Source organism: Dreissena polymorpha, chromosome 5 (genome assembly GCF_020536995.1).
Source record: "Dreissena polymorpha isolate Duluth1 chromosome 5, UMN_Dpol_1.0, whole genome shotgun sequence".
Classification (NCBI taxonomy): Eukaryota; Metazoa; Mollusca; class Bivalvia; order Myida; family Dreissenidae; genus Dreissena; species Dreissena polymorpha.
In genome coordinates, this window is record NC_068359.1 from 11,395,818 (window position 1) to 11,422,455 (window position 26,638).

Here is a 26,638-nt window from a genome sequence, read left to right on the forward strand (position 1 = left end):
TTGATTCGAAATGGATATGTTCGTGAAGCAGAGCTATGTAGGGATATTCGACAATGGTGGAAATCCGAAGATGACCCTGGAATATCAGCAAGAAATAGAATTCTAATGAGACTGCCATTGCGTAGAAGGTTATTACGCAACTTGAATTTAGGTCAGTTCCCTCCACCGGGAATGTTTGTGGCCGGTTGGCCTAATCAACTTTTGGAAGCAATTATTTCCAACATCGATGCAAAGACGGTTTTGTATGACTTGTGCAAAAAACATTCATACAACAGCAAGGCTTTTTCAAGTTTGGTTGGAGAAACGTTTTTCTCGGAGTTGACCCTGTATGACAGACGAGGACAGGGGACAGTATCTTGTTATGAGTTTCAGTCCTTTATTGGAACTGCGTCAGAAAAACTCCACATGCGTCTCGACAAAGACAGGTATTTTTTAAATTTCATATTTACTTAATAAAACCATATCTTCATGCTACACTGCTACAATTGCTACTCAATCACAAACGCTGCAACCTAAACTACCGTATATTTTAAACTTCTCCTATCATACTATTTTAACTACTTCTACGCTGCCGTTTAAACTTCATCTACCCTGCTATTTAATTAACAATTAATTAACCCTACAATTTAAACTACCTCTACCCTACCATTTAAACTACTTCTGCAACTCTATTTAAACAACTAATACCACACCATTTAAACTACTTCTACGCTACCTTTTAACTACATATACCCTAGCATTTAAACTACCTCTACACTGCCATGTAACCTACTATTTTGACCACTTCTTCAAAACAACCATTTACAATAATACATCAACAATATAACATATTGATGATGACGATGATGAATATTATTTTATTGTAGAAATTTTGTCTACAAGACCTGCAGAAAGACTGTTTATAAGCTCTTAGATGAAAAGGATTTCGTTGAAGTTGAAAATGAAGGTATCCCGGATGAGATATCAGTGAGGTATATAATGATTTATACTCACACTGCATTTCTGCTTAAACAATGTCTGTTTGTGAAGTGTATGCGGGTGTGCGGGTGTGTGTGAGCGCGCGTATGTCTGTGCATTTTACTTTTCTTTGTCACACGTTGAGTAGTATATTTATAGTAGCCGATCAAATTTCAGAGATCATTTCTTCGACACGGAAGCCCGTAAAAGGGTCAAAGGGCGAGGCAAAGAGGAACGTGTCTCTACAGATCGCAATGCTGTCTTGCGCGGGTCTCTTGGAGTGACTCCAAGAGACCCGCGCAAGACAGCATTGGGATCTGTAGAGACAGTCCGTTGGGAACGGTCAAGGCGGAATGATAGTAAACTTTTGCCCACAACAAGACTTGGGCTTGACATTTAAATAAGTGTTTCCCCATACGTTTGTGCGTTTTGGTGGAAGCAAGAAGGAAGACAACTATATATCTTCAAATCCAAAACAATTTAATAATGTATATTATTTCAGTAAAATAAATCACAGTTACAATCACAAAAGCGACCATCACTTATCGCATAAAAGATATGTTTGATCTAAACCAAAAAATAAAAGGCATTATCAGCCAATATACCCCATTGTTTGTTTAACTTGCTACCGTGCAATTATAAACATTGTGCTCATGTTCACTATTAAATAATGTTAAACAAAATTTGAACTTTACAAATACATTGATTGAAAATACGCAAAATGCTTTTAAATATTAGTTTGTTCCTTCTGTATTATAGCATGTAGATTTCAAAACGTTAGAACTTCAGATCTAGTTCTCACAAAACATACCAGTTTTATATGGATAATGCGTTAATACAGAGGTCTATTTACATTGAAGAATTCTAACAAATGCAATAATTGTAAAAATTTACATTATGTTAAATATTATCTCTTTATATATAATCACAGTTTGATAATGACTTGTATAATCACAAAAAAATCAACTCCATCAAAACCATTGATGTCTAAACGTAAATTATTGTATAAACAAGTGTCAGTAAAAATAAACACGCAACTTAAAGTTCACCCGCATATGATAGAATGACACAGTGGATATTTATTTTCCGAACAAATCGATGTCAAGGTCTCTTGTATTAATTTTGTAAAATGTTTGATTACATTTTTTTCGAGGCAGCCAAATGTGTACCCTTCAATCAACATTACAAACTTTTATGAATACTAAGACTTTCGTGATTCCTGATAATATATATTTTACGCTTTGTTGTTATTAATAGAGCCTTGTTCTGAGAAAACTGGGCTTAAGGCATGTGCGTAAAGTGTCATCCCATATTAGCCTGTGCAGTCCGACACTTTCCGCCTAAACTAGATTTTCGGTAAGGAGGGACTTCCTTGAAACTAAAAATACCATTAAAGCGGAAAGTGTCGTCCCTGATTAGCCAGTGCGTACTGCACAGGCTAATCTAAGACGACACTTTACGCACATGCATTATGCCCAGTTTTCTCAGAACAAGGCTCAATATATGACATTTAGGATCTTTTGAAGGACGATGAATATTTGGATTTTTAAGTACAACAGTCATTTAAACCCAAAAGATTCATTTGTTCCGATCATAAAAACCTTTGTGAAATGCACTTTTTCGATTTAATTACATCGTTTTTGATGCCGGCACAGGCTGCTTATATGCTTGTAGTGCTTGCCGCACTTGTTGCAAAGATTGTCCTTTCGATTGGAGTGCGTGGCCATGTGCTCTCGCAAGCATGCGTCGTCTCTTAATTGTTTATTGCAAATGCTGCAAGTAACGTAGCCTTTTCGTGTCTCTGTTTTTTCATGTGCCCTTAGAAGGTACTTGTCTGCAAACGCCTTTCCACACGTAGAGCAAACATAATTCTTTGGCCCATCATGTGCGCTGGCTCTATGTCGGCGAAGGTGGTAGGCATCCTAAAAACCGGCGAATAAAACTACTTATGTCTTTATTTGTTTAAAATCATGTACTTTCGAACAAGAAGAGTAAATGACCACCAGAGCTTAACGTACATTATATGGAAATGCAATTTATTATTTATAAAATATTTTTATCGCGATCATTTAAACTAACGCGTATGTCATGCGTAATATATAAGATAGCTCAATAGGATTTACATACGAATACATGATTTTCCATAAAAAGTGTTATTGATCCTATTGTCTATAAAGTTAAATAATGCTGTATCATCTATTTATGCTTATTTAATAACTATCGTTACGGTCTAATATGTTTACACATTCCTGCTAAAAATCACGCAACCAGCAGTTCAATAACACTTTTTATTTGTGTAACAATTATATTCACATGACACCTTGCACAAACAATCCTTACGATTTTGTGTATGAAACAAGTGCATTAGTTTGCATTAACAATTCAGTAAAAATTCTACATTTTGTAACACTGAATTCTATAAAAACTCACAACAAAAGGTTTTCCGCAACAGAAATATTTCCCCGTGCGTGCGTGGATTGCTTTGTGTTTTAAGATTCCCGACTTCGTTTTCACCTCCTTCCCACACTGCTCGCAAACAAATGGCATTCTACAAGTAAGCAAAATATGAACATAAATTATCGACAATCATGATAATTTGGAGTAACATGAACATCGTGATAATCATATTTTAAGCGCGCAAAACAGTACCAACAATGTTTTATTGACCAACTTTTTCTTTTAGACACACTTAAAATATTATTGACGTTTATGTCAATCTTTCGATTTTCTAGTTTAATTTGTATACCACACATAGCATTTTAAAAATGTGTCCCACACATAGCATCTTTACATTTTAATACACACAATCCGAATCGGATGTATTTGCGCAAAACTACAATGTATGTAGCTTCTCTACGAAGAATTACAATGTCCGCCCTATTTTTTAAACCTTCGATAATATTATAATGAACGTTTTGGTTGATTGAATAAAAATATACCACACATAGCATTTCACTTTGTGCGTTTTTAAACACGCGGTTGCACTTTTTGGAAAAAATACTTAATTAATATTGCCCAAACTTAACAAAGTTGTGTAATTCGACAATGACTGGGCACTCGTCTTTGTTTTTTTGGAAACGGTTTTGAATTAATAAAGAAATTATCAAAAACGTTACCTGAAGCGATGGTTTGTTTACTATCGGGTGTCCCACACATAGCCGAAAAAGTCACGTGGTTCAGGCAACTTGATATTGCTTTGCTCATGTCGGTCGGTCACTCGGTCCGTCCACCAGGTGGTTGTCAGACGATAACTCAAGAACGCTAAGGCCTAGGATCATGAAACTTCATAGGAACATTGATCATGACTCGCAGATGACCCCTATTGATTTTGAGGTCACTAGGTCAAAGGTCAAGGTCACGGTGACCCGAAATAGTAAAATGGTTTTTGAATGATAACTCAAGAACGCATACGCCTAGGATCATGAAACTTCATGGGTAGATTGATCATGACTCGCAGATGACCCCTATTGATTTTGAGGTCACTAGGTCAAAGGTCAAGGTCACTGTGACCCGAAATAGTAAAATGGTTTTCAGATGATTACTCAAGAACGCATATGCCTAGGATCATGAAACTTCACAGGTAAATTGATCATGACTGGCAGATGACCCCTATTGATTTTGAGGTCACAAGGTCAAAGGTCAAGGTCACGGTGACCCGAAATAGTAAAATGATTTTCGGATGATAACTCAAGAACGCTTTTGCCTAGGATCATGACACTTCATAGGTACATTGATCATGACTCACAGATGACCCCTATTGATTTTCAGGTCACTAGGTCAAAGGTCAATCTTTCGATTTTCTAGTTTAATTTGTATACCACACATAGCATTTTAAAAATGTGTCCCACACATAGCATTATTAAATTTCTATAAACACACTCCGAATCAGATGTATTTGCGCAAACATACAATGTATGTAGCTTCTCTATGAAGAATTACCGCCCTATTTTTTAAATCTTCGACAATATTATAATGAACGTTTTTTGTTGAATGTATGAAAAAAATACCACACATAGCATTTCATTTCGTGTGTTTTCAATCACGCGGTTGCACTTTTTGGAAAAAATACTAAATTAATATTGCCCAAACTTAACAAAGTTGTGTAATTCGACAATGACTGGGCACTCGTCTTTGTTTTTTTGGAAACGGTTTTGAATTAATAAAGAAATTATCAAAAACGTTACCTGAAGCGATGGTTTGTTTACTATCGGGTGTCCCACACATAGCCGAAAAAGTCACGTGGTTCAGGAACCTTGAATATACCCCCTCTTCTTCGAAGGGGGGCATAAAAAGTGGCTTAACTTGAGATTAATCTTAGTTTATATCCTTATGCATTGAATAAACATTGATCTACATGAATGAAACATGTTACATGACAAAACTGGGTAAAACGCATTAATATTGTTCATGGTTACCTTATTTGAATGTTAACACAAAACAGGACAATGTCTTATCTGACAAAACTGAGTAAAACACACTATTTTGTTAATGGTTACATCATTGAGTTGTTACACAAAATGGGACAATGTCTTACCTGACAAAAATGAGTAAAACGCATTAATATTGTTCATGGTTACATAAGTAGAACATTAACACAAAACAGGACAACAAAAAACAAGACAATGTCTCACCTAACTAGGTAGGTTTTCCAGGAGTCATCTTTCTCCCTTCTCTCAGTGTACACTGATTTTGGTGGCTGCAGGGCAATGGAGGCCCCTGCGTGGGTGGAAGGCACAGTAAGCAGGGTACCAGGATTCATAGCCATCAGGGAACCACCCCCTGGAGGGTTATTTAACATACCTGTCACATAATACACAAGATATATTGAAAACAATATTGTTAATTAATGTTAATTTTACATACCAATCAACACATAAGATTAAGTTGTCCATTCAATCAATGTATTATATATTGCTAATAGTTATTCGATTACAGTTTGTGATGGCTCATTGTTTATTTTACTGTTTAATAACAGAGGGCAAGTATCAGATACAGGTAAATGCCTGTCGAAACCAATAAAATAAATTGGTCTGACTAAATTAATGTGGACAACAGAGACCTAAATTTGTCCAGGTTTTGTATATATGTAGCTTAAAAACAAGGGGCAAACAGCCCAGGAGAGAACAGGACTTTTCTTATTACAAGTGTAGTTCAAAATGTTGGTTCATTGTTTTTATAGCATATTTACTGGACTTTAGAATATTTACTGGATTTAAGAATTTTAATTAATGAACAGTTTTTCAAGTAGTGTGCATCATTATTCCAACGCATTACGCTACATACCGGAAGAGGTCGCCTTCTCTGGGGTCATGGGCTTGAAAAGCTGGTCCGGTGTAGGGCTTGCAACAGACGCGCCAAGATGCAGACTGGTGGTAGCACTCTGCGAGACAGCTACAGACGCTGTTGGTGGCAATGATGACAATGACGTCAAACCAGTCTTTATATCGCCAAGTTTTGGAATAGGCAAATTCAGCGAACTGCTGAGACTGAGGTTTTCAGCTTCCATATTGGCCAGATGTCTTCTCTCCAGGAAACTATAGTCCCTAGAATCCTCGTTATTGCTTGTGTCATCACCGTCCATGGACTCAGACCGAGGCAACTTTGCTTGCCAGATTTTATCCCCGGGAGTTGATCTCCCGCTAGGCGTCGACGGAGCTGACATTTCCACGTCTGATCCGGACTCATGCCTTCGTCTCTTCAGCTCAAGAGGCTCAGACTGATCTAGCTCCAGCTGACGCTTCATCCCACTGCTGCCACCAAAACCGGCAGGTGTTACCGGACTGCTGTTCACACTGCTGGCAGAGGAGTTGCCCATGTCTGACATGGACAGGTTAGACAGGGGCGTCTGTGGGCCCAGGGAGCCGTGGTGACGGTATTTCTTGTACGCGCTCTCAAAGTCACGCTTCTCGTGCTTGCGCTTGTGTGAGTAGAGCTGGGCAGTGGAGTGTAGAACGTAGTCACAGCCTGGAATACAGGGAGACTGTTATCAATAAAAGAAATCAATGCACAGCACTCTTGGGAAAACAGCATTAAATGCATGTGAAGTATCAGCTCAGATGAGCCTGTGCAATTTGCGTAGGATAATCAGTGACAACACTTTTCACCTAAAGTAGATTCCACTAAGAACAGACTTCCTTGAAACAAAAAATGGCATAAAAGAATAATTTCATCCCTGATTAGCCTGCCCAGACTGCACATAATAATCTGAAGCAACACATGGATGCACAAAGATTAAGGGACAACACTTTCCCCAAGACTTCCTTTAAAAAGAAAATCCATCAAGCAAAAGGGGTCATCTGATTGCACAGGCTAATCTGGGATGGATCTTTACACACAGGCTAATCTGGAAGGGATCTTTACACACAGGCTAATCTGGGATGGATCTTTACACACAGGCTAATCTGGGATGGATCTTTACACACAGGCTAATCTGGAAGGGATCTTTACACACAGGCTAATCTGGAAGGGATCTTTACACACATTTATTAAGCGTTATTTTCCCAGAGCGAGGCTGATACTCAAAATTTTCCTTATCAAGCCTAATGTGAGCATATGATGTCACTTACTAGGCCTAGTGCAGTGTATATAATGTCACTTACCAGGCCCAATAGTGTATTTGATGTCACTTACCAAGCCTAATGTAGGACATATGATGTCACTTACTAGGCCTAGTGCAGTGTATATGATGTCACTTACCATGCCCAATGCATTGTACATGATGTCACTTACCAGGCCTTATGTAATCAATATGATGTCACTTACCAGGCCTAATGCAGTGTATATCTTGTCACTTACTGGGCCTTATGGAGTATATATGATGTCACTTACAGGGCCTTAAGCAGTGTATATGATGTCACTTACACGGCCTTAGGCAGTGTATATGATGTCACTCAGCAGGCCTAATACAGTGCATATGATGCCATTTACAGGGCCTTATGCAGTTTATTTGATGTCACTTACCAGGCCCAATAGTGTATTTGATGTCACTTACCAGGCCTTAGGCAGTGCATATGATGACTCTTACCGCGCCCAATGCCATGCATTTGATGTCGCTTACAGGCCAAAGGCAGTGTATATTATGTCACTTACCAGGCCTAATGCAGTGAATATGATTTCCCTTTGTATATGATGTCACTTACCGGGCCTAATGCAGTGTTCATGATGTCACTTACTGGGCCTAATGCAGTGTTTATGATGTCACTTACCAGGCCTAATGCAGTGTATATGATGTTACTAATGGGGCCTAATGCAGTGTATATGATGTCACTTACCAGGCCTAATGCAGTATATATGTCACTAACTGGGCCTAATGCAGAGTTTATGATGTCACTTACTGGGCCTAATGCAGTGTTTATGATGTCACTTACCAGGCCTAATGCAGTGTATATGGTTGCTGAGTTTGGAGTAGCGACAGCTGGTGTACATGCAGTGCTCATACTTCATGAACTTCTTGAAGCCGTCCCTACCCAGCACCTCGTCCTTTTGGTGGTAGCTCTTGTGCTTCTCTGCAAACACCAACGGCACGTAAACATGAGAACATGCAATGAGTGATATAGAAAAAGAAATGGAGGAAGGTGGCTGGGTTGGATTGGGGGCTTTGGGGGTTGGGGGGCCTCTTTTTGATGAGGTATACAAATATATGAACCTAGCTCTGGGAAAACAAGGCTAAATGCACGTTTGTAAAGTGTTGTCCCAGATTGCAGTCCACACAGGTGAATCAGGTTGCAGTCCACACAGGTGAATCAGGTTGCAGTCCACACAGGTGAATCAGGTTGCAGTCCACACAGGTGAATCAGGTTGCAGTCCACACAGGTGAATCAGATTAATCAGGTTGACACTTTCTGCTTAAATGGTATTATTCATTTACAGGTAGTCTCTTCTCTTCTTAGCAAAAATTTATTTAAGGTAAAAGTGTGTCCATCATTAGCATGTGCTAACTGCACACACTAATCTGGGATGACACTTAACGCACATGCATAAAGGCACGTTTTCTTATAGTGGGACTCATACGTTTGCTTCAGACAATTCACCAACAATATTTTGGTAGGTACGTAGGGATTTCTTTGTTAATTGTTGTTGTCAGTTTCAGTAAATGGTCAAGAGCAAGCTTCTAAAACTGAATGAATATTTAAACATATAAAAAAATGTCATGAATTTCTGTTGAAGTGAATACTGTACAAAAACATCACTTATTTCACCAATAAATGTTTAATAGCAAACTGTACCACTTTGTGATGGAAAGTGTAATATTGTTTGCCAAAACTTAACTGTGATTCTTTTCTTAAATTAAAACTTTATATTAACAATAAAGTTCATTAAGACTTAAAATAATAGTGTTACATCTCACCCATATCAGCCTTGTTTTTGAATGTGAACTTGCAGTCAGGCCTCAGGCAGTGAAAGTGGGTTGTTCGTTGTCCGTAGAAAGAGCACGAAGGCGTCCCACAGTCCTCAGTGGCGCGGAACCTTTGGAAACCCTCTGACATTATCGCAGAGTCCTTGCGGTGATAGTTTGCATGCATCTGAACATCCGAGGTGCTAATGTACACCTTGTCACAACCCGGCTGAAAGAATGGAAGAATAAGGTGATGATAACGATCTGGAATTTTTTGTCATAACCGAGTATTCCTTAACAAAAAGTCCCAACATATTCTGTATTTGGGGAATAATTTTCATAAGGTCCAGACTAACTAATGCCTTAATTCTGTACAATGTCAAAGAATCTTTTATGAAAAAGAGAAAGGGCTGTCAGAGTTTTTAGCACATACACTGATATTGTTCTCAAGGGACAAAGTAGTTCTTGTTCTCAAGGGACAAAGTGGTTTTTGTTCTCAAGGGATTAAGTACTTTTTGTTCTCAAGGGACAAAGTAGTTCTTGTTCTCCAGTGACAAAGTAGTTCTTGTTCTCAAGGGATAAAGTAGTTCTTGTTCTCAAGGGATAAAGTAGTTATTTTTCTCAAGGGACAAAGTAGTTATTTTTCTCAAGGGATAAAGTAGTTCTTGTTCTCAAGGGATAAAGTAGTTCTTGTTCTCAAGGGATAAAGAAGTTCTTGTTCTCAAGGGATAAAGTAGTTCTTGTTCTCAAGGGACAAAGTAGTTATTTTTCTCAAGGGATAAAGTAGTTCTTTTTCTCAAGGGACAAAGTAGTTTTTGTTCTCAAAGTACTAAGTAGTTCTTCTCAAGGGACAAGGCAGTTACTAACAATACTACTGTCAAGCAATATGGTCCCCTACCAGTGAAACTCCACCATTGTCAGAATTTTTTATATATTTGTTGCCATAGCAACCAGAATTTTTGACGTAGGAACAAAATGAAATGACATGCATAATCCCCATATTGCCATCTTTTCATGTTTCAAGTTTCATGAAAAAATATGAAGAACTTTTAAAGTTATCGCAGGATCCAGAAAAGTGTGAAAGACTGCCTGACTGACTGACTGACGGACACACAGAGCGCAAACCATAAGTCCCCTCCGGTTTCACCGGTAGGGGACAATAAAAGATAAATTCTATAATATTAAGATATATTGGTCAAAAGCATGTGATTAATGAATACTGACATATAAAAGTAATGAGTAGATAATATTAATGTTAGTAAAAAAAATATAAGCAAATGATACTCAACTTAATGTGAGACTTTCAATTAGTCGGTTTCAATAATGTCTTAACAGAATCATACAAGGTTATAAATTCCATTTTTGGATTACTCCCCTTTATATGGAGAGAATGCATACTTCATGTAGAAGTATTTACAAGGGAAATAATCCATGCTGACAATGTCCACATTCCAACATGCTTGCTAGCAACAGTTTTGGGTCTTTATAACAGGCACTTAAACAAAGAAATATCAAGGCACGCATATTTCCATTTGATTTTCCATATGCATCTGTACACAGCTAATCAGGGGCAACACTTTCTGCTTTAACTGGTGTTTTGTTTAGAAGAGACTTTCTTTAAACAAAAATATTTGTTTAAAGCGCAATTTGTCATCCCTGATTTGCCTGTTCACACTGAACAGGCTAATCTGGGACAAAACTTTTCACACATGGATAAAGCCACGTTTTCCCAGAATGATACTCAACTAAACCTCAAACCCCTTGATTTGCATGTACCTGCAGACAATGGTAGCACGGCTACTGGCTACCAAGTAAATATGCACGTATTTGAAAGGGAAAACGAGGTGCCTACATTTGTGCTTACCTGCAGACAATGGCAATAAAGTTACTTGCTACCAAACAAATGCTCAAGTCTTAGAAAGGGAAAAAGATAGAGGTGCCTACATGTGTGCATACCTGCAGGCAATGATAGTGTGTCTGCTTGCTGTTGTGAGTGCACTGGCCAAACTTCTTGGAGCAGTTGTCCATGGGGGAGAAGCGCAAGAAGCCATGCTGGAGGGACTCCTCACGTTTACGGTGCCACTTGTAGTGACGGACCATCTCCTCCTTCTTAGCAAACACCTGCTGGCAGCAACAAGAACATTGAACAGTGTGAGAATCAGAGCATGAAACCAATCCAAAACCAGTAACATGAACAATTATATCAAAACCAAATGTTTCTAATTAAGTGCAAAACGTTTTTGCTGCCTAAGGACACAATCTTCTCACAAATGGTATAAGTCTACGTCTTGGAAAACAAGCCTTGTGCGTTAAGTTTCTAACCAAATTAGCAGAGGCTAATCAGGGACTAAAGACTTTTTCGCGTAAAAATAGTTTCTTGCAAACTGCATAGGCTAATCTGGGATGACACTTAAGGCACATGCATTAAGCCCAGTTTTTCCAGAACAATTCTTATATAATCATGGTATGTCAGTAATGACACGTGGCTGGAGTCAAAATGTTATACATCTTTCAATGCTTCATCATACAGAAAACTCTACAGGAATTATTCGATGCTTAAGGGAACGAAAACTTTGAAACTCAAGAATAATAAAATAACTTTGCAAAGTCCCTCAGTACCTGGAAGGAGCAGTCGATGCAGTGGTAATGTTCCCGGTACCCAAGTTCCTTGCAGTGGGAACCACCGCACTCGATCCCGCTGTTATACCTGAAATACATGATAATCCTTGACCACTCAGACATCATTTTGACCTGTTTCTAGTCCTTTCAAAAATTGAATTGAATTCAAGAACTTTCTTAAAAGATTCAAGTTTTAAAGGCTTTATTTCCAACACTACGATACTGATGAGCAGCAAAAAGCATAAAACCTGAACAGACTGCGATGTACTAATGCAGGCTGTTCTGGTTTTATGGTGGTTGCATTTAGCTATTTTCACTTTGCTTCCGAGCAAGTAAGGGTTAACTGGGTTGTCCAGTTGACGATTCTGCAGTTGTAATTTGGACCTCAGTAACAATTGGAACAGTACTTTTTGGCTAGATTAGATTTGCATTTAGAAGGGACTTCCTTAAAACGAAAAATACCATAACAGCTGAGAGGATATAGGGTCATCTGGGACAACAATTCACTCACATGCATTAATCACAGTTTTCTCAGAACAAGGCTTATTACAGTTGATATTATTAATAATTTTGAAGATTTTGAATGGGTTGGGTTGGTTTATACTCCCAGATTAGTGGGGTCGTCAAGAATCTAACAAATTCCAGGGTAATTCTATTGTAAACATCGCGCCCAAGAAAGAATAACAAATATTCTTGAAATGGTTACAAAATGACTGTGAATTTAAATCTTACATGGAATTCTTTAAAGATGATTTTCACTACTAATATCTCTATTTAGAAATATTCAAAATGGGAAATCGCTATTGCTAAACATATATATTTGTGAAGTAAAAATTACTTTATTATGTGATTTATTAGTTTATGCTAAATTCTGATGTCGTATAGCAAAAAACTAAGAAACTCAGAAAAATAAGAGAGGTTTTTCTCACACATTTTTGTGTTTGATGTACAGCTAAAGAAAACCTGATCAAGGGGCTGATGGCTATGATGTTCACCACATATATGTACCTTTTAAGGTACTTTGAGTAGTTGGGAAGGGCCGGTGATATCTGGCCCCCCACATTTGGTGTCCCAGGGGTCTTGCTGTAAACAGCGTTGATGAAGGACGAACTAGTGGTAAAGCGGTCATTCTGCAACTTTCCTGGAAAAGACAACCAATAAGGCATAATGACGTATGAGCCTTGATCTGAGAAAACTGGGCTTAATGCATGTGCGTAAAGTGTTGTCCCAGAATAGCCCATGCAGTATGCTTAGGCTAATCAGGGAGGACACTTTCTGCTTTTATGGAATTTTTGCTTTAAAAGGTCTCTTCTAAACAAAAATCCAGTCCAGGAAAGTGTGATTCCAGATTAGCCTGTTCAGACTACACAGACTAATTTGGGCAAACACTTTACTCGCATGCATGTCGCTCACTTTTCTGAGAAACCAGATCATAATGCAAAGCCCTACTTCATGTTTAGTTCTGTAGATTTTACTCCTACAAAGTCATGTTCCTGTGTTTCCATTTAAGCGTATAACAATGACCAATTTTGTTCCATACAAAATATTATTTAATTATCAAAAGAGCCATTAAATATTGAACTTTGAAACAAGCCTAACATATTTAAAGGCATGGTGGATAGAGTAACGTGTATATTGCCTTACTTTTCGGTAAAATTTATTTTAATATTTATCATCATATACATAAGTGCAAAACAAAAATTATTTGCAGAATTTTAAACAACTATGCACCCAGTGCCTTTCTTGACGCAGCATACATATATTTTGACCTTTTACAGCAGTCCTATTTCTTTAACAATTTCCACTGTTACAAGTATTGAAGACAAAAGACATGAAATTCCTTGATTCATGTCAAATAAATGACTTCAGAAATATTCCCTGAACTTGAAAGCAAAAAAACTGTTTATATATCATTGAACATTTCTGCCATGCTTGGACGCAAAATATTTAGAATATATGACAATACTCTGCAAATACTTTTAAAGTCAAGTTAAACATGCGAGTCACAGTAATTTGACTTGCAAACACACAAATTTGAAAATAAACATTTAAAGAGACTTGTTCTCAAGTGTTATTTGATCTTAACTGTTATCATGCTTGAGCATATTGACTTATGAACTGATACAAAAAGACACATATCCATAAGGCAAAATGTATTATTATGACCCAATGTCATGGTACTTGGAGCTTTTGACCCTTTACCGCTTAGATACATATTTTAATTTAATTTAATTAAAGACCTTTCAGACTAGATTTAAGTTTTTAAGGCTTCATTTCCAACCCTTAGATACTGAAGAGCAGCAAACAGCATAAAACCTGAACAGTCTAGTTAGTTACTTGCAGGCTGTTCTGGTTTTAAGCTGTTTGCACTACCTATTTTCACTTTGCTTTTGAGTGGGAAAGGGTTCAAATATCATTTATAATTTAAGATTGAAGATTTACTGTTTCAAATGTTTCGGTTCATTGCAGACAAAAAAATTAAAAAATTACAGCTTTAATTTGACAATTACCGGTATTACAATACATGCATATATTTTTATACGCCCGTATAAAATACGGGACGTATTATGTGAAACCCCTTGGCGGCGGGCGGCGGGCGGAAGGCATCACTTTGTCCGGACTCTAATTCAAATTGTATTCATCCGATCTTCACCAAACTTGGTCAGCAGTTGCATCTAGTTGATATCTAGGCCAAGTTCGAATATGGGTCATGCCGGGTCAAAAACTAGGTCATAGGGTCAATAAGTGCATTTTCAAAGGGGCCACTTTGTCCGGACTCTATTTCAAATTGTATTCATCCGATCTTCACCAAACTTGGTCAGCAGTTGCATCTAGTTGATATATAGGCCAAGTTCGAATATGGGTCATGCCGGGTCAAAAACTAGGTCATAGGGTCAATTAGTGCATTTTCAACGGCGCCACTTTGTCCGGACTCTAATTCAAATTGTATTCATCCGATCTTCACCAAACTTGGTCAGTAGTTGCATCTAGTTGATATCTAGGTCAAGTTCGAATATGGGTCATGCCGGGTCAAAAACTAGGTCACAAGGTTACTTAGTGCATTTCAAGCATTTAGCATGGTGTCCGCTCTCTAATTGAAGTAGTTTGCATCTGATCATCACCTAATTTGGTCAGAAGTTGAGTCTAGATGATCTGTAGATCAAATTCGAATATGGGTCATGCCGGGTCAAAAACGAGGTCACGATCGGACACATAATGAATTTCAAGCATTTAGCATGGTGCCCGCTCTCTAATTGAAGTAGTTTTCATTTGATCTTCACCAAATTTAGTCAGATGTTACATCTAAATGATATCTAGGTCAAGTTCAAATATGGGTCATGCCGGGTCAATAACTAGGTCTCGAGGTCACTTAGTGCATTTCAAGCATTAAGCATGGTGTCCAAAACCTCCGAACGGGCGTATCTTGTGACAGTTTGGCACTCTTGTTACAACTGATTTTAAATTAAATTTGTTGAATGTGATCACCACAAATCACTGTTTAATAAATATAAAGAATATTTGGTTTAAACCTGTTTATTTAAGCTCGATTGCATAGAAAGCCTTAAGGCTTAATTGAAATGCTCTCGAGTCTATTTCCTGGGACTCGAACCAGTACTAAGTTTCTATGGGGGAAATCTAAAGAACGCTCCCACAATGGGGATCAAACCTGCGATGTCCCGATTGCTAGGCGGACACCATATTCACTACACCCACTGGGGGCTGACGAGGTCAAAGCGTAGTCCGTTTCGCTACGACGTCGGGTATATGTTTTACTACGAAAACATGGTGTAAATACACTACTTAATCAGGCGAGTTTCATATTTTCTGGTGTTTATGGATTAGAGAACGGAACATCCAGTAATGGTAGGTACTTATTTTCAATAACAAACTAATAACAAATGCGCGTAGTTGCAACCTTTAAGTTTATTTTGAGCTAAAATCGAAATATTTTGATTTGAAGCAATGCATAAGGTGGTTATTCTGTTAAAATAGCCAATTATGGTAACTTAAATTAAATAAAACTACATTTTACTTCGATTCAGTGTACATTACACATTTTAAAGTACAAAACAGGTTACGAACATATATTTTAATTATGCAAATTCTTTGTTTCAAAGGAAATTACAAGTCGTTTTATGTAAAGGTTTCACACAGAGTATGTATTGGTTGCGCAACGAAGTACAAATATAATGTATAGGTTGCTCAACGAAGTTTCTGTATCCATTTCTGGACATATCACATGCAGTTTTCAGTTACTGCAGACTGCCATTTCCCAGTGCAAAAGATGCTGTGCTTCACTGTGCGCATGAACATCCAAACGAAAAGGTTGAACCCGGTGAAAGCCTGCAGAGTCCCGGCAGAGCCCCGGTATACCGTCACTACGCCGGCACTCACCGGGGTTATACCGGCATCAGACCCCGGCAGAGCTGCGGCAACGCCCCGGTATAACCGGGGACAACCGGGGCTCCACCGGGAAAGTATTCAAATGTTTAATACCTCCGGGATGAACCAGGAGTTACCGGGAAGGACCGGCAATAACCGGCTTGGCACTGGAAACAACAAGGACTGCATCGGGAACAACCGGGACGGTACCGTCAGAGCACCGGTTTACTTATGTAACGTAGCTATAAAGGGACTCTGCCGGCATTCACCGGGGCGTTGCCGTAGCTCTGCCGGGATGGTTTTGGGCCCCGGTGGAGCTAAGGTGCCGTCCCGGTTGTTCCTGGTACAGTCCCGGTTGTTCCAGGTGCCACGCAGGTCGTTGCCGGTCCTACCCGGTGACTCCCGGTTCATCCCGGAGGTATTAAACATTTTAATACTTTCCCGGTGGAGCACCAGTTGTCCCCGGTCGTCCACGGTTTATCCCGGTGGAGCACTGGTTCATCCCGGTAGGGCCCCGGTTCATCCCGGTAGATGCCTGATCACGCACTGGGGCTCCGCCGGCATCATAGTGAGACTGGGCCTTAACCGCATTGTAACACGAAGTAAATTTACCGGCCGTCATGTACACAGTAAACAATAACCTGTGACAGAAACCCACTGCCACAACTTTACAACAATATATTGATTATGCAATTGCGGTTTTGTGCCATTGGGGTCCTACTTTCCACACCTTACGGCTGTTACAGGTGTGGATTTTACAGGTACAATCATGTATACGAACATGAAATTCACCTCAAAATTAGTTGATGATAACCGATTTTCAAGAAAATCGCTTTGATATATACAATGTAAAAATCAAAATCCGTATGAGATAAATAATGATCGAAGTTGGAACATGGGATTTACTTTGACATAAGCAGAGTTTCGAGATAAGCGAGTTGGGAATAACGAGAATCAAATGTCATTTGATAAAGAGTACCGTATGCTGAAAACCTATCGTCGGTCTCTATCAAAATGAACGTATAAGGGATTGTCAAATTGAGGTGAAGATGCGTCATTTTTATTGAGACCGACGACATTAGGTTCTCGACTCTCAACTGTCATCTTATATATGGATTTTCGATTTTAATCGTTTCCTTTGGCCTAGTCGTGAATGTAATTATATCATAATTATGTGCATTACCATGTCGACTGTGCGCTTCGGATCATGTTGTGCCGTTGTTACTACCTCTGTCTCAAAGGAAACATCCAGCCACTCCATGACTCTGTATTAATTTTTTTTCTTCTTTATTTTGCCTTTGAGAGATAACCAATACGTCTTCTGTGAGAAACGCATGCACGCTAAAGCGTTGTCGTAGCGAGGCATATACGTATGCTGTCAGAGACATGATCATGCCTTATAATAATATGTAGCCTTTATTTCTGATAACTGGGTCACCCTACACATTTCTAAACACACCAGTGGCTTAACAATACATAGATCAATATGGAATTTGTAAAATTGTGTCAATTAAACACAGTTGTAAACCTTAATTGCATTTTTTTTAAGTGAAACTTGACTTCGGTTTGATAAATCAGCGGTCTATTTCATGTTTAACCGCATAAACCAGACACATCTTGGATTATAATTTGATGTAACAGACCTATGAAATGACATTGTGCTTAAATTCAGAGTTTTGTTATTACAAAATCATAATCTTACATGTTTTAAACACAATTTTCGACTTATCCGTTCTCGATGTCATGTGTATTTAAACAATGTTTTCGTAGTAAAACATATACTCGACGTCGTAGCGAAACGGACTACGCTTTGACCTCGTCAGCCCCCAGTGACACCACTGCGACTCAAAAGAATTTTTGTTTCTTATACCTCAAAAGGTCAATGCTAACCTACTTTTAGAGCCTCTGCAGATTTTAACAATTTCAAAATTCTATTTACTGTAAATCCTTATAATAAAGTCAGATTATATCAGATACCACCACAACTATCAACATTAAGCAATAAGCAATCAAATAAAATCGCTCAAATATTCTATATTGCTATTGCCAAAAAAGTATAAAATATCAAGATAATTTATCTGCAAAACAATATTGGCAGACTTTTTGCCTAGATACTTGTTCACGATCAAGTACAAAGTTTATCAAATAATTTATTTCTGGCTATATTTATAAAAATGTCGAACAAATAAATCAATGCTTAAAAATCAGTGCTGAATGTACACCTCAAACTATTTTGGAAATTCTCCAAATGAGAGAAAATGTGAACCAACAAAATATATTGACATTTGAATGGACAAAAGCCGAGTTTTATGATAATATTGTACAGTTTTTGTACAGTTTTGAGCATAAAATCAGGTCTTAAGAAGATTTACATAAAACTTGAGATTTTATAGTTAACAGTCAAATCCTATACTACAACCATAAAGAGGTATTGATTTTGGTAGATTAAAATATATGAACACTTCACAAAAATGATATAAGCTCTTTGTTCAGGGATTTTGAAGACATTTTCCTTCAGAAGACGAAACTGAATTAAATGTTGACAAAATTCAATGTTTGAAGTTGTCCAGGCACAAACATAAAGGACATAATAAAGAGAACACAAAACATTTAAAAAAAATATTTCTAAAACAGACACCATCTTTATCCAAACGCATTAAGCCCCGTTTTCCCAGAGCTTCGCTAAATTTAATGTTTATTGGTGGATATGGTTTTTAAAGTACAAAAGTCAGAATCAAAACCGTAACATCTAGGCAACTTATCTTTTCCACTCTATCAAAATGCCAAGAATAGGCTTTCAATGTCATGCATTTATATGAATAATTACAAGAAATAAAATGACCCATACGTTAATTTACCAGAAACTTCAAACCCCAATAAATTGTAACATTACTGGAAATTTATGTGCATATTAATTTTGTATTTTTTAATTAATTTGATTTCTTAGTATAAATTTTCTAAGTTTGACAGATGATTCAGAGTTGATTGGCAGTAAATTGACTAGAAAATGTAAGAATAAAGGTTAAATTTTAACATTTATAATTATGCGGAAATGTTCATGAATTTGATTTAGACTCTTTAGTTGATGATGCAGGGATAAAATAAAATAAATAACCTTGTTACAAGATTTCAGTGTAATATTTACATTTGTACTAAAAAAATATATTGATGAATTGCTCTATCTCTTGAAATTAGAATAATACAATGATGGATGCCAATTTACTGATTTATGAAAACGATACAGTTAATACAATGCGTCTTTATGAAGATATTATTATGGTTGTTAAATGAAGCTTTTGTGTGTTTGATTAGTTTGGTTTTTTGCTCTTTTAAACAATATTTCAGTAATATCGCAGCAATCATTTGACCAACATACACTTGTCCTGCGATAGCTGGGTAACGTGAGTATTAAGAGCACATAATTATTGAACGAAGTATTACATGCACATATTTTAACCAAGTATTAAGTGCACATATTTTAACCAAGTATTAAGTGCACATATTTTAACCAAGTATTAATGAACATATTTTATCCAAGTATTAAGTGCACATATTTTAACCAAGTATTAAGTGCACATATTTTAACCAAGTATTAAGTGCACATATTTTATCCAAGTATTTAGTGCACATATTTTAACCAAGTATTAAGTGCACATATTTTAACCAAGTATTAAGTGCACATATTTTAACCAAGTATTAAGTGCACATATTTTATCCAAGTATTAAGTGCACATATTTTAACCAAGTATTAAGTGCACATATTTTAACCAAGTATTAAGTGCACATATTCTAACCAAGTATTAAGTGCACATATTTTATCCAAGTATTAAGTGCACATACTTTAACCAAGTATTAAGTGAACATATTTTAACCAAGTATTACATGCACATATTTTAACCAAGTATTAAGTGCACATATTTTAACCAAGTATTAAGTGCACATATTTTAACCAAGTATTAAGTGCACATATTTTATCCAAGTATTAAGTGCACATACTTTAACCAAGTATTAAGTGAACATATTTTAACCAAGTATTAAGTGCACATATTCTAACCAAGTATTAAGTGCACATATTTTATCCAAGTATTAAGTGCACATACTTTAACCAAGTATTAAGTGAACATATTTTAACCAAGTATTACATGCACATATTTTAACCAAGTATTAAGTGCACATATTTTAACCAAGTATTAAGTGCACATATTTTAACCAAGTATTAAGTGCACATATTTTAACCAAGTATTAAGTGCACATATTTTAACCAAGTATTAAGTGCACATATTTTAACCAAGTATTAAGTGCACATACTTTAACCAAGTATTAAGTACACATATTTTAACCAAGTATTAAGTGCACATATTTTAACCAAGTATTAAGTGCACATACTTTAACCAAGTATTAAGTGCACATATTTTAACCAAGTATTAAGTACACATATTTTAACCAAGTATTTAGTGCACATATTCTAACCAAGTATTAAGTGCACATATTCTAACCAAGTATTAAGTGCACATATTTTAACCAAGTATTAAGTGCACATATTTTAACCAAGTATTAAGTGCACATATTTTAACCAAGTATTTAGTGCACATATTTTAACCAAGTATTAAGTGCACATATTTTAACCAAGTATTATGTGCACATACTTATGCCAGTCACTGACAACTGTCCTACTTAAATCTGAAGTAGGGGAAACATGGCCGTAGAAAGGATTTCATGAGCAATCTGCATGCAATCTTTGTTGCTGGGCTAGAGATTGAACCGAGATCCTCTGATTTGTAATACAGCGCTCTTCCAACTGGCCCATCTAGTCGGAAATAATACATAGTTGTTGCAGTTGTTGCTGTATGAGTACACAACAATGCAGTTAGCTGAAGCAGTAGAGACAGCAAGAAAAGTATATTTCTGTTTCAACTGCTCCTACTTCTGCTGCCGCTGCTGCCGCTGCTGCTGCTGCTGCTGCTTACATTATATACAGCAGAAGAAGTGTCATCCCAGGTTAGCCTTACAGCTACTGACATATGATAAATATATAGCATTAGAAAAAGTAGCAGCAACTTCTACTGTGGCTGCCCCTGCTGCTAGTGTCATTTGATATACTTAGTTGTCATTAAGTAGTATCAGCAGGTCAATAAATATCTGCAGCAGCAATTGTATAAGTACTAGTATTAAAAGCAGCAACATTAGCTACAGCAACAGCAGTTGTAGTAGAAGTTATATTTTAAATATTCAATATTATTTAAGTTAGTAATTAAATATATGCATAGAAATTAGCGGCACTTGATCATTATTAACAACTCAACTAACAATTGTAGGATCTTTTACAGAAATTTTATTGACATAAATTTCATTTGAAGGATTCATTACAAACACCCAAACATCAAACGCTGGCCAAACAGTGCATGTTATTCACTCAGAAAACATAATACGGGAAATGTTCCCCGTAGATTTCTAACAAAAGCAAAAAATAAAACATGGGGAAAGTGTTGTTCGTAAAGCGAAATAAATTATAATTTTATTACAAAATGTGGACTTTTGACTGTTTACGATTCAGATGAAAGAAGCAACTGTCTTGTATTTCGTGTACTGGGAGTGATTTATTTTCATATACGCAAACTTTTGAACAAGTTTTGTACAACATGGAAATATCATGTTCTCAAAGACGTTTTGTGATTTGTAAATGCAAAATAACTAAATTGCTATTAAATAATTATGCTTCACTTAATTAACAATATTGATATATTTATAACATAGCTAATGTGTCTTGTAAAGGAGTAACGGAGTTTTGACAAATGATTTTACTGCAAAAATGAACAATACATGTATATAATACAATGATTTGAATTTTAATGACAACAAAAATAGCTTTATTGCAAACTTTTAGTAAGAACTTATTTTACTTATATTACAAAGGTGAGACCGCTTTTAGGTGCATATCAACAGCAACACGCAAACAACTTTAATTTAGTATATTGCAGTATTATGATAACTCCATAGTAATCACAAAATGCTGGCCCCTCATGAGGCAAGATCATTAGTCCACTTACTTCGAAGTTGAGAAAACTACTCAAATTTTATAAAATTCTACAGTTTTTTAACCATCCAGTAAAAACCTGACGATCAAGCACATTTACAATACCAGTTCACAAACTCCTTTACAAAAATATGGTACAATATTACAACTGATGTAAGATCCTAGCAGTGTGTTTTTTCATCATTTTGGGAAAAGGGCCAGGGCCCTTTGGATAGGGAAAAATCATGTTGATTTGACTAAAATCTGGAAATATTTGATGTTGTTTTTTGCTTACAAATACTTTAAAAACCAAAATAAAAGTATTTTCAATATTATATTTACACAGGTTCAACTTATAGACCTTAATAGGGAAACAAATTCAATGTTGCAATTTATTTAAAAAAATTATTATTATTATTTTGTGGAATTTTAGTCAGTCATTTGGGACATATTCACACTTTTTGAGATTGGAAATGGGTTCAAATTTCAGCCAAAAATTTTCCCCAAAAAATAAGTATAAATTAAATAAAAACCCACTAGATAACACTTCACCTAATATAACTACTAAGATGACAATGTTCCTGTAATAACAAAAGATCTTCCACCTTTTAATTTACCAGACAACCATGCACCTTTGATAATTCAATGTCATCCTGAACCTTCAACACTTACAGTTCTATACCCAGGTTATGGGACTGCTTTCCCATTGATTGGGGCAGGTATTTTACTGCCAGGATCACCTATTCCCAATAATGCTGATTGACAGTTACCACGGAAACGGGACAAATTCGTTACCGTAAAGCGATCAAAGGCTCGTCTTTAATAATCATGGGGCAATTTATCAGGGAAAACTATTGACAATCACAACTGTTGAGAAACAGGTTTATTTCAATAAATGTTATAGACAGCAAATGAAGCGTGGCTTAAGCATTGTTCAGATAATATTTCATCAATTAAGGAGCGAAATAGAAAATATCCTTTTCAATTAGAAACAGTCAATAAGGCTTATAGAACTGGTATGATTGACTTTTGATCAGGCAAAGAAGGGGGATATCAACTTCTTGTGGGACCCTGCTAAAGTAGACGAACATTGTGGACTGTTCAAGTTAATCAAATGACTTGTTATATAAAGTTGTATTATATAAATATTTTGCCATCATCATCATCATCATCATCATCATCATCATCATCATCATCATTATCATCATCATCATCATCATCATCATCATCATCATCATCACTATTACTATCCCTATCCCTATTATCATCATCATCATTATCATCATCATCATCATCATCATCATCATCATCATCATCATCATCATCATCATCATCATCATCATCATCATCAACACTTTAATCATCATCAACATCATCATCACCACTATCACTATCACCATCATCACCACCACCATCATCATCATCATCATCATCATCATCATCATCATCATCATCATCATCATCATCATCGTCATCATCATCATCATCATCATCATCATCATCATCATCATGATTGTCATCATAATCCATCAATGTATTAAAATGTACAAAAAAATATATCTGACCCAAATACAACCATAAGTTTTAATAAATAATGTACCTATTACTACTGAAACTGCTTGCAAATAAAGACTATTATTGCTGTAATTGATCTATCTATATCACCCTAGCAACCAGAGCAGGTTGCTTATACCCAGCGGTCATGTTCAAAGATTCAAAATAAAATATTGACAGAGAAACAATTCAGGTACATTGATCCACCAAAATGCACTGAACTGAAATAATTATCAATAAAACTTTATTCTGGGACGCTACTGTAACCATAGCAGCTACGGATGGTAACACCAAGTTTCTTTGAAACTCTTGTTAATAATTTATATATGGATCACAAAAATGGGATATCTAAACACGATAATCAATGTTCTCTTATGGACTGTTTTTCAGTGAGATTTCATTTATTATAATCATAATCAATGTTAATTGATTGCTGATAATTTTAAGCTAGCTTGTGTGTCTTTAAAATTTTGTTTTAATATTATGACAGCTATGGGTTTAACTCTAAGACCAATTAAATCTTTAGGATAGAAAGAAATTAATTACTTTTCAATTAAAGGAATTCTCTTCTTAGCAAAAAATCCAGTTTAGGCATAAAGTGTTGTGCCTGATTAGCCTGTGTGTACAGCACAGGCTAAACTGGGATGACACTTTATGCACAAGCATTAAGCCCCCTATTCCCACAGCAAGTTATGTCCACCTCATCCTCGTTAGACAACGCAGTGAGTGAGGGCAATATTTACTGTACTCCTCAACTGCTAATGATAATTATATAATAGACTATGAAAATGATCAAAATTTGTGATCACTTCATAAGGCAGAAAAGCAGTGTAATAGCATGTGATAAAGTGGATTGTACTTATGAAATGTTTGAAGATGACTATTATTATAACAAACAAAAAACAAAACACACCTATTTTACGTAATATTCAAACTGAAACTTATGCAAAAGTATTAAACTAATTGTAAAAAACAATTGCCAAGTGTTTTGAATTGGCCAATAAAAAGAGAAATTAAATCATCTCATTAATTCTGTTAACGTAAATTATTTTGATGTCACATAACAATATGCCACAATAAAGTAGCAACTTAGTCTTTTTTTTTCTTTTTAAAGGCAGATCAATCATTAATAAGATTCCATCATATATCGCTATAGCATTTATTTAATAAATATTCAACAAGACCCACTTTCCACTGTCTCTCAATGTTTGGTAAATCTTAATTAATTCTGCAGCATGTCTGTTCAAATGGTTTTGGCAAAAATTAGTGAAGCTGAATTAAAAATTGACGTCCTATCAGCAAATTTTCTTTGTTCTAAATTATGCTCTTCTTCATACGTATAGACAAAGACATATAAAAATCTACACCGAGGACTTGATTGCTTGCCCATTTATATGCAAATTCGAACTCGAAATTCATGAAAACATCCCGAAAAGTTTATATTTACTGTAACCGTGCCTAACTCTTGTTTTGTTGGCTTGTTTTTATTTATTTACTTTGTTCAGACAACACGTTTAAACATGAAAGTCACAGCAATTTCACTTAGGCCTATATATATCATACAATTTTTCCAAAGAAAATCTAGAACTGAATAAATTTGTGATTAAAAAACAAATAGACTATCAAAACTTTGTATTAGAAAAACATTCTGTCAATTAAAACCAGTAATACTAATTTAAGATGGAATTTAACAACCTTTTTCATTTTAAACATAGTATATCTATTTATTATTATACATATTTTATTACAAACTTTGCGCCTTTAACTTTAACTTTTTTATCAGGGCCATAGTGAAGAACACAAATCAAATATTGTAAACACCATTGACTGTTGTACAGGATGAATTTGACATGAGAGATTAATTAAATTTCGAAAAACAATAAATGATTCTTTTTGCAACCAGGGCAAGACATATGCACAGCAGAATTGTTGCTTCCCTTCAGTTGTAAGGGGCTACATTCAAAAACACATCATAATTTTATCTGAAAATATATGCAATTGCCTCAGCTGCATTATTGAAAGGGCAACATTTTATAACTCTATATTCATTCCATAATATCCCTTTAGGAACAATGAAGTTATTTACATTGATGATAATCAATTAACATTAAAGGGGCCTTTTCACGTTTGGGTAAATTGACAAAATTGAAAAAAGTTGTTTCAGATTTGCAAAATTTCGTTTTAGTTATGATATTTGTGAGGAAACAGTAATTCTGAACATTTACCATGCTCTTAAATAGCCATTATATGCATCTTTTTATGATTTAAAAACCTGAAAATTATAAAGCGTTGCAACGCGAAACGAACTAATAATTTGGAGAGTTCTGTAGTTGTCGTTATATTTTGTGAATCTACAAAGATTTCTTATATAAAGTATAAAATACTTCCCACGTTGTATACGGATGGATAGCTGAGTGGTCTAAGTCGTAGACTTTTTACTCCAGGACTCCAGGGGTCAGTGGTTCGAGCCATGCTGAGAGTTACCTTTTTTTTCTTTTTAATTTTTTTTTCTTCTTGGTTCTTGGTTTTTACTGGAGCTTTTAAGATGCAATGTTTACATTTATCAATATAAAGCATTTAATGACAAACTTCAAAACATGCCAAAATCTGTGAAAAGGCCCCTTTAAGCCTGTGAATATCATAATTTTGCCTGTACAGAATCAAGAAAGAATTTCAAGAAGTTCTCCATTCAAATTTTCACAATTTCAAGAAGTCCGCGACTAAAATTTTCAATATTTTAGAAAGTTCGCGACTCATTTTTTCAAAATTTTGAACTG

General features: G+C 36.0%; 1 protein-coding gene across 2 annotated transcripts in view; it reads right to left on the minus strand.

The window, feature by feature from the left end:
• LOC127882392 (zinc finger protein castor homolog 1-like) overlaps positions 1 to 26,638 on the minus strand; it is a 67,022-nt gene that overhangs the window by 16,487 nt on the left and 23,897 nt on the right. The window contains exons 3-9 of one of the 2 annotated variants that reach the window (XM_052430992.1): positions 12,920 to 13,052; positions 11,912 to 11,999; positions 11,237 to 11,416; positions 9,305 to 9,521; positions 8,325 to 8,462; positions 6,241 to 6,921; positions 5,589 to 5,757 (exon numbers count right to left, since the gene is read on the minus strand). In XM_052430992.1, coding sequence (XP_052286952.1) covers positions 5,589 to 5,757; positions 6,241 to 6,921; positions 8,325 to 8,462; positions 9,305 to 9,521; positions 11,237 to 11,416; positions 11,912 to 11,999; positions 12,920 to 13,052 — 1,606 coding nt within the window. The remainder of the gene's footprint in view (positions 1 to 5,588; positions 5,758 to 6,240; positions 6,922 to 8,324; positions 8,463 to 9,304; positions 9,522 to 11,236; positions 11,417 to 11,911; positions 12,000 to 12,919; positions 13,053 to 26,638) is intronic. The other variant, XM_052430993.1, reaches the window with a different exon arrangement.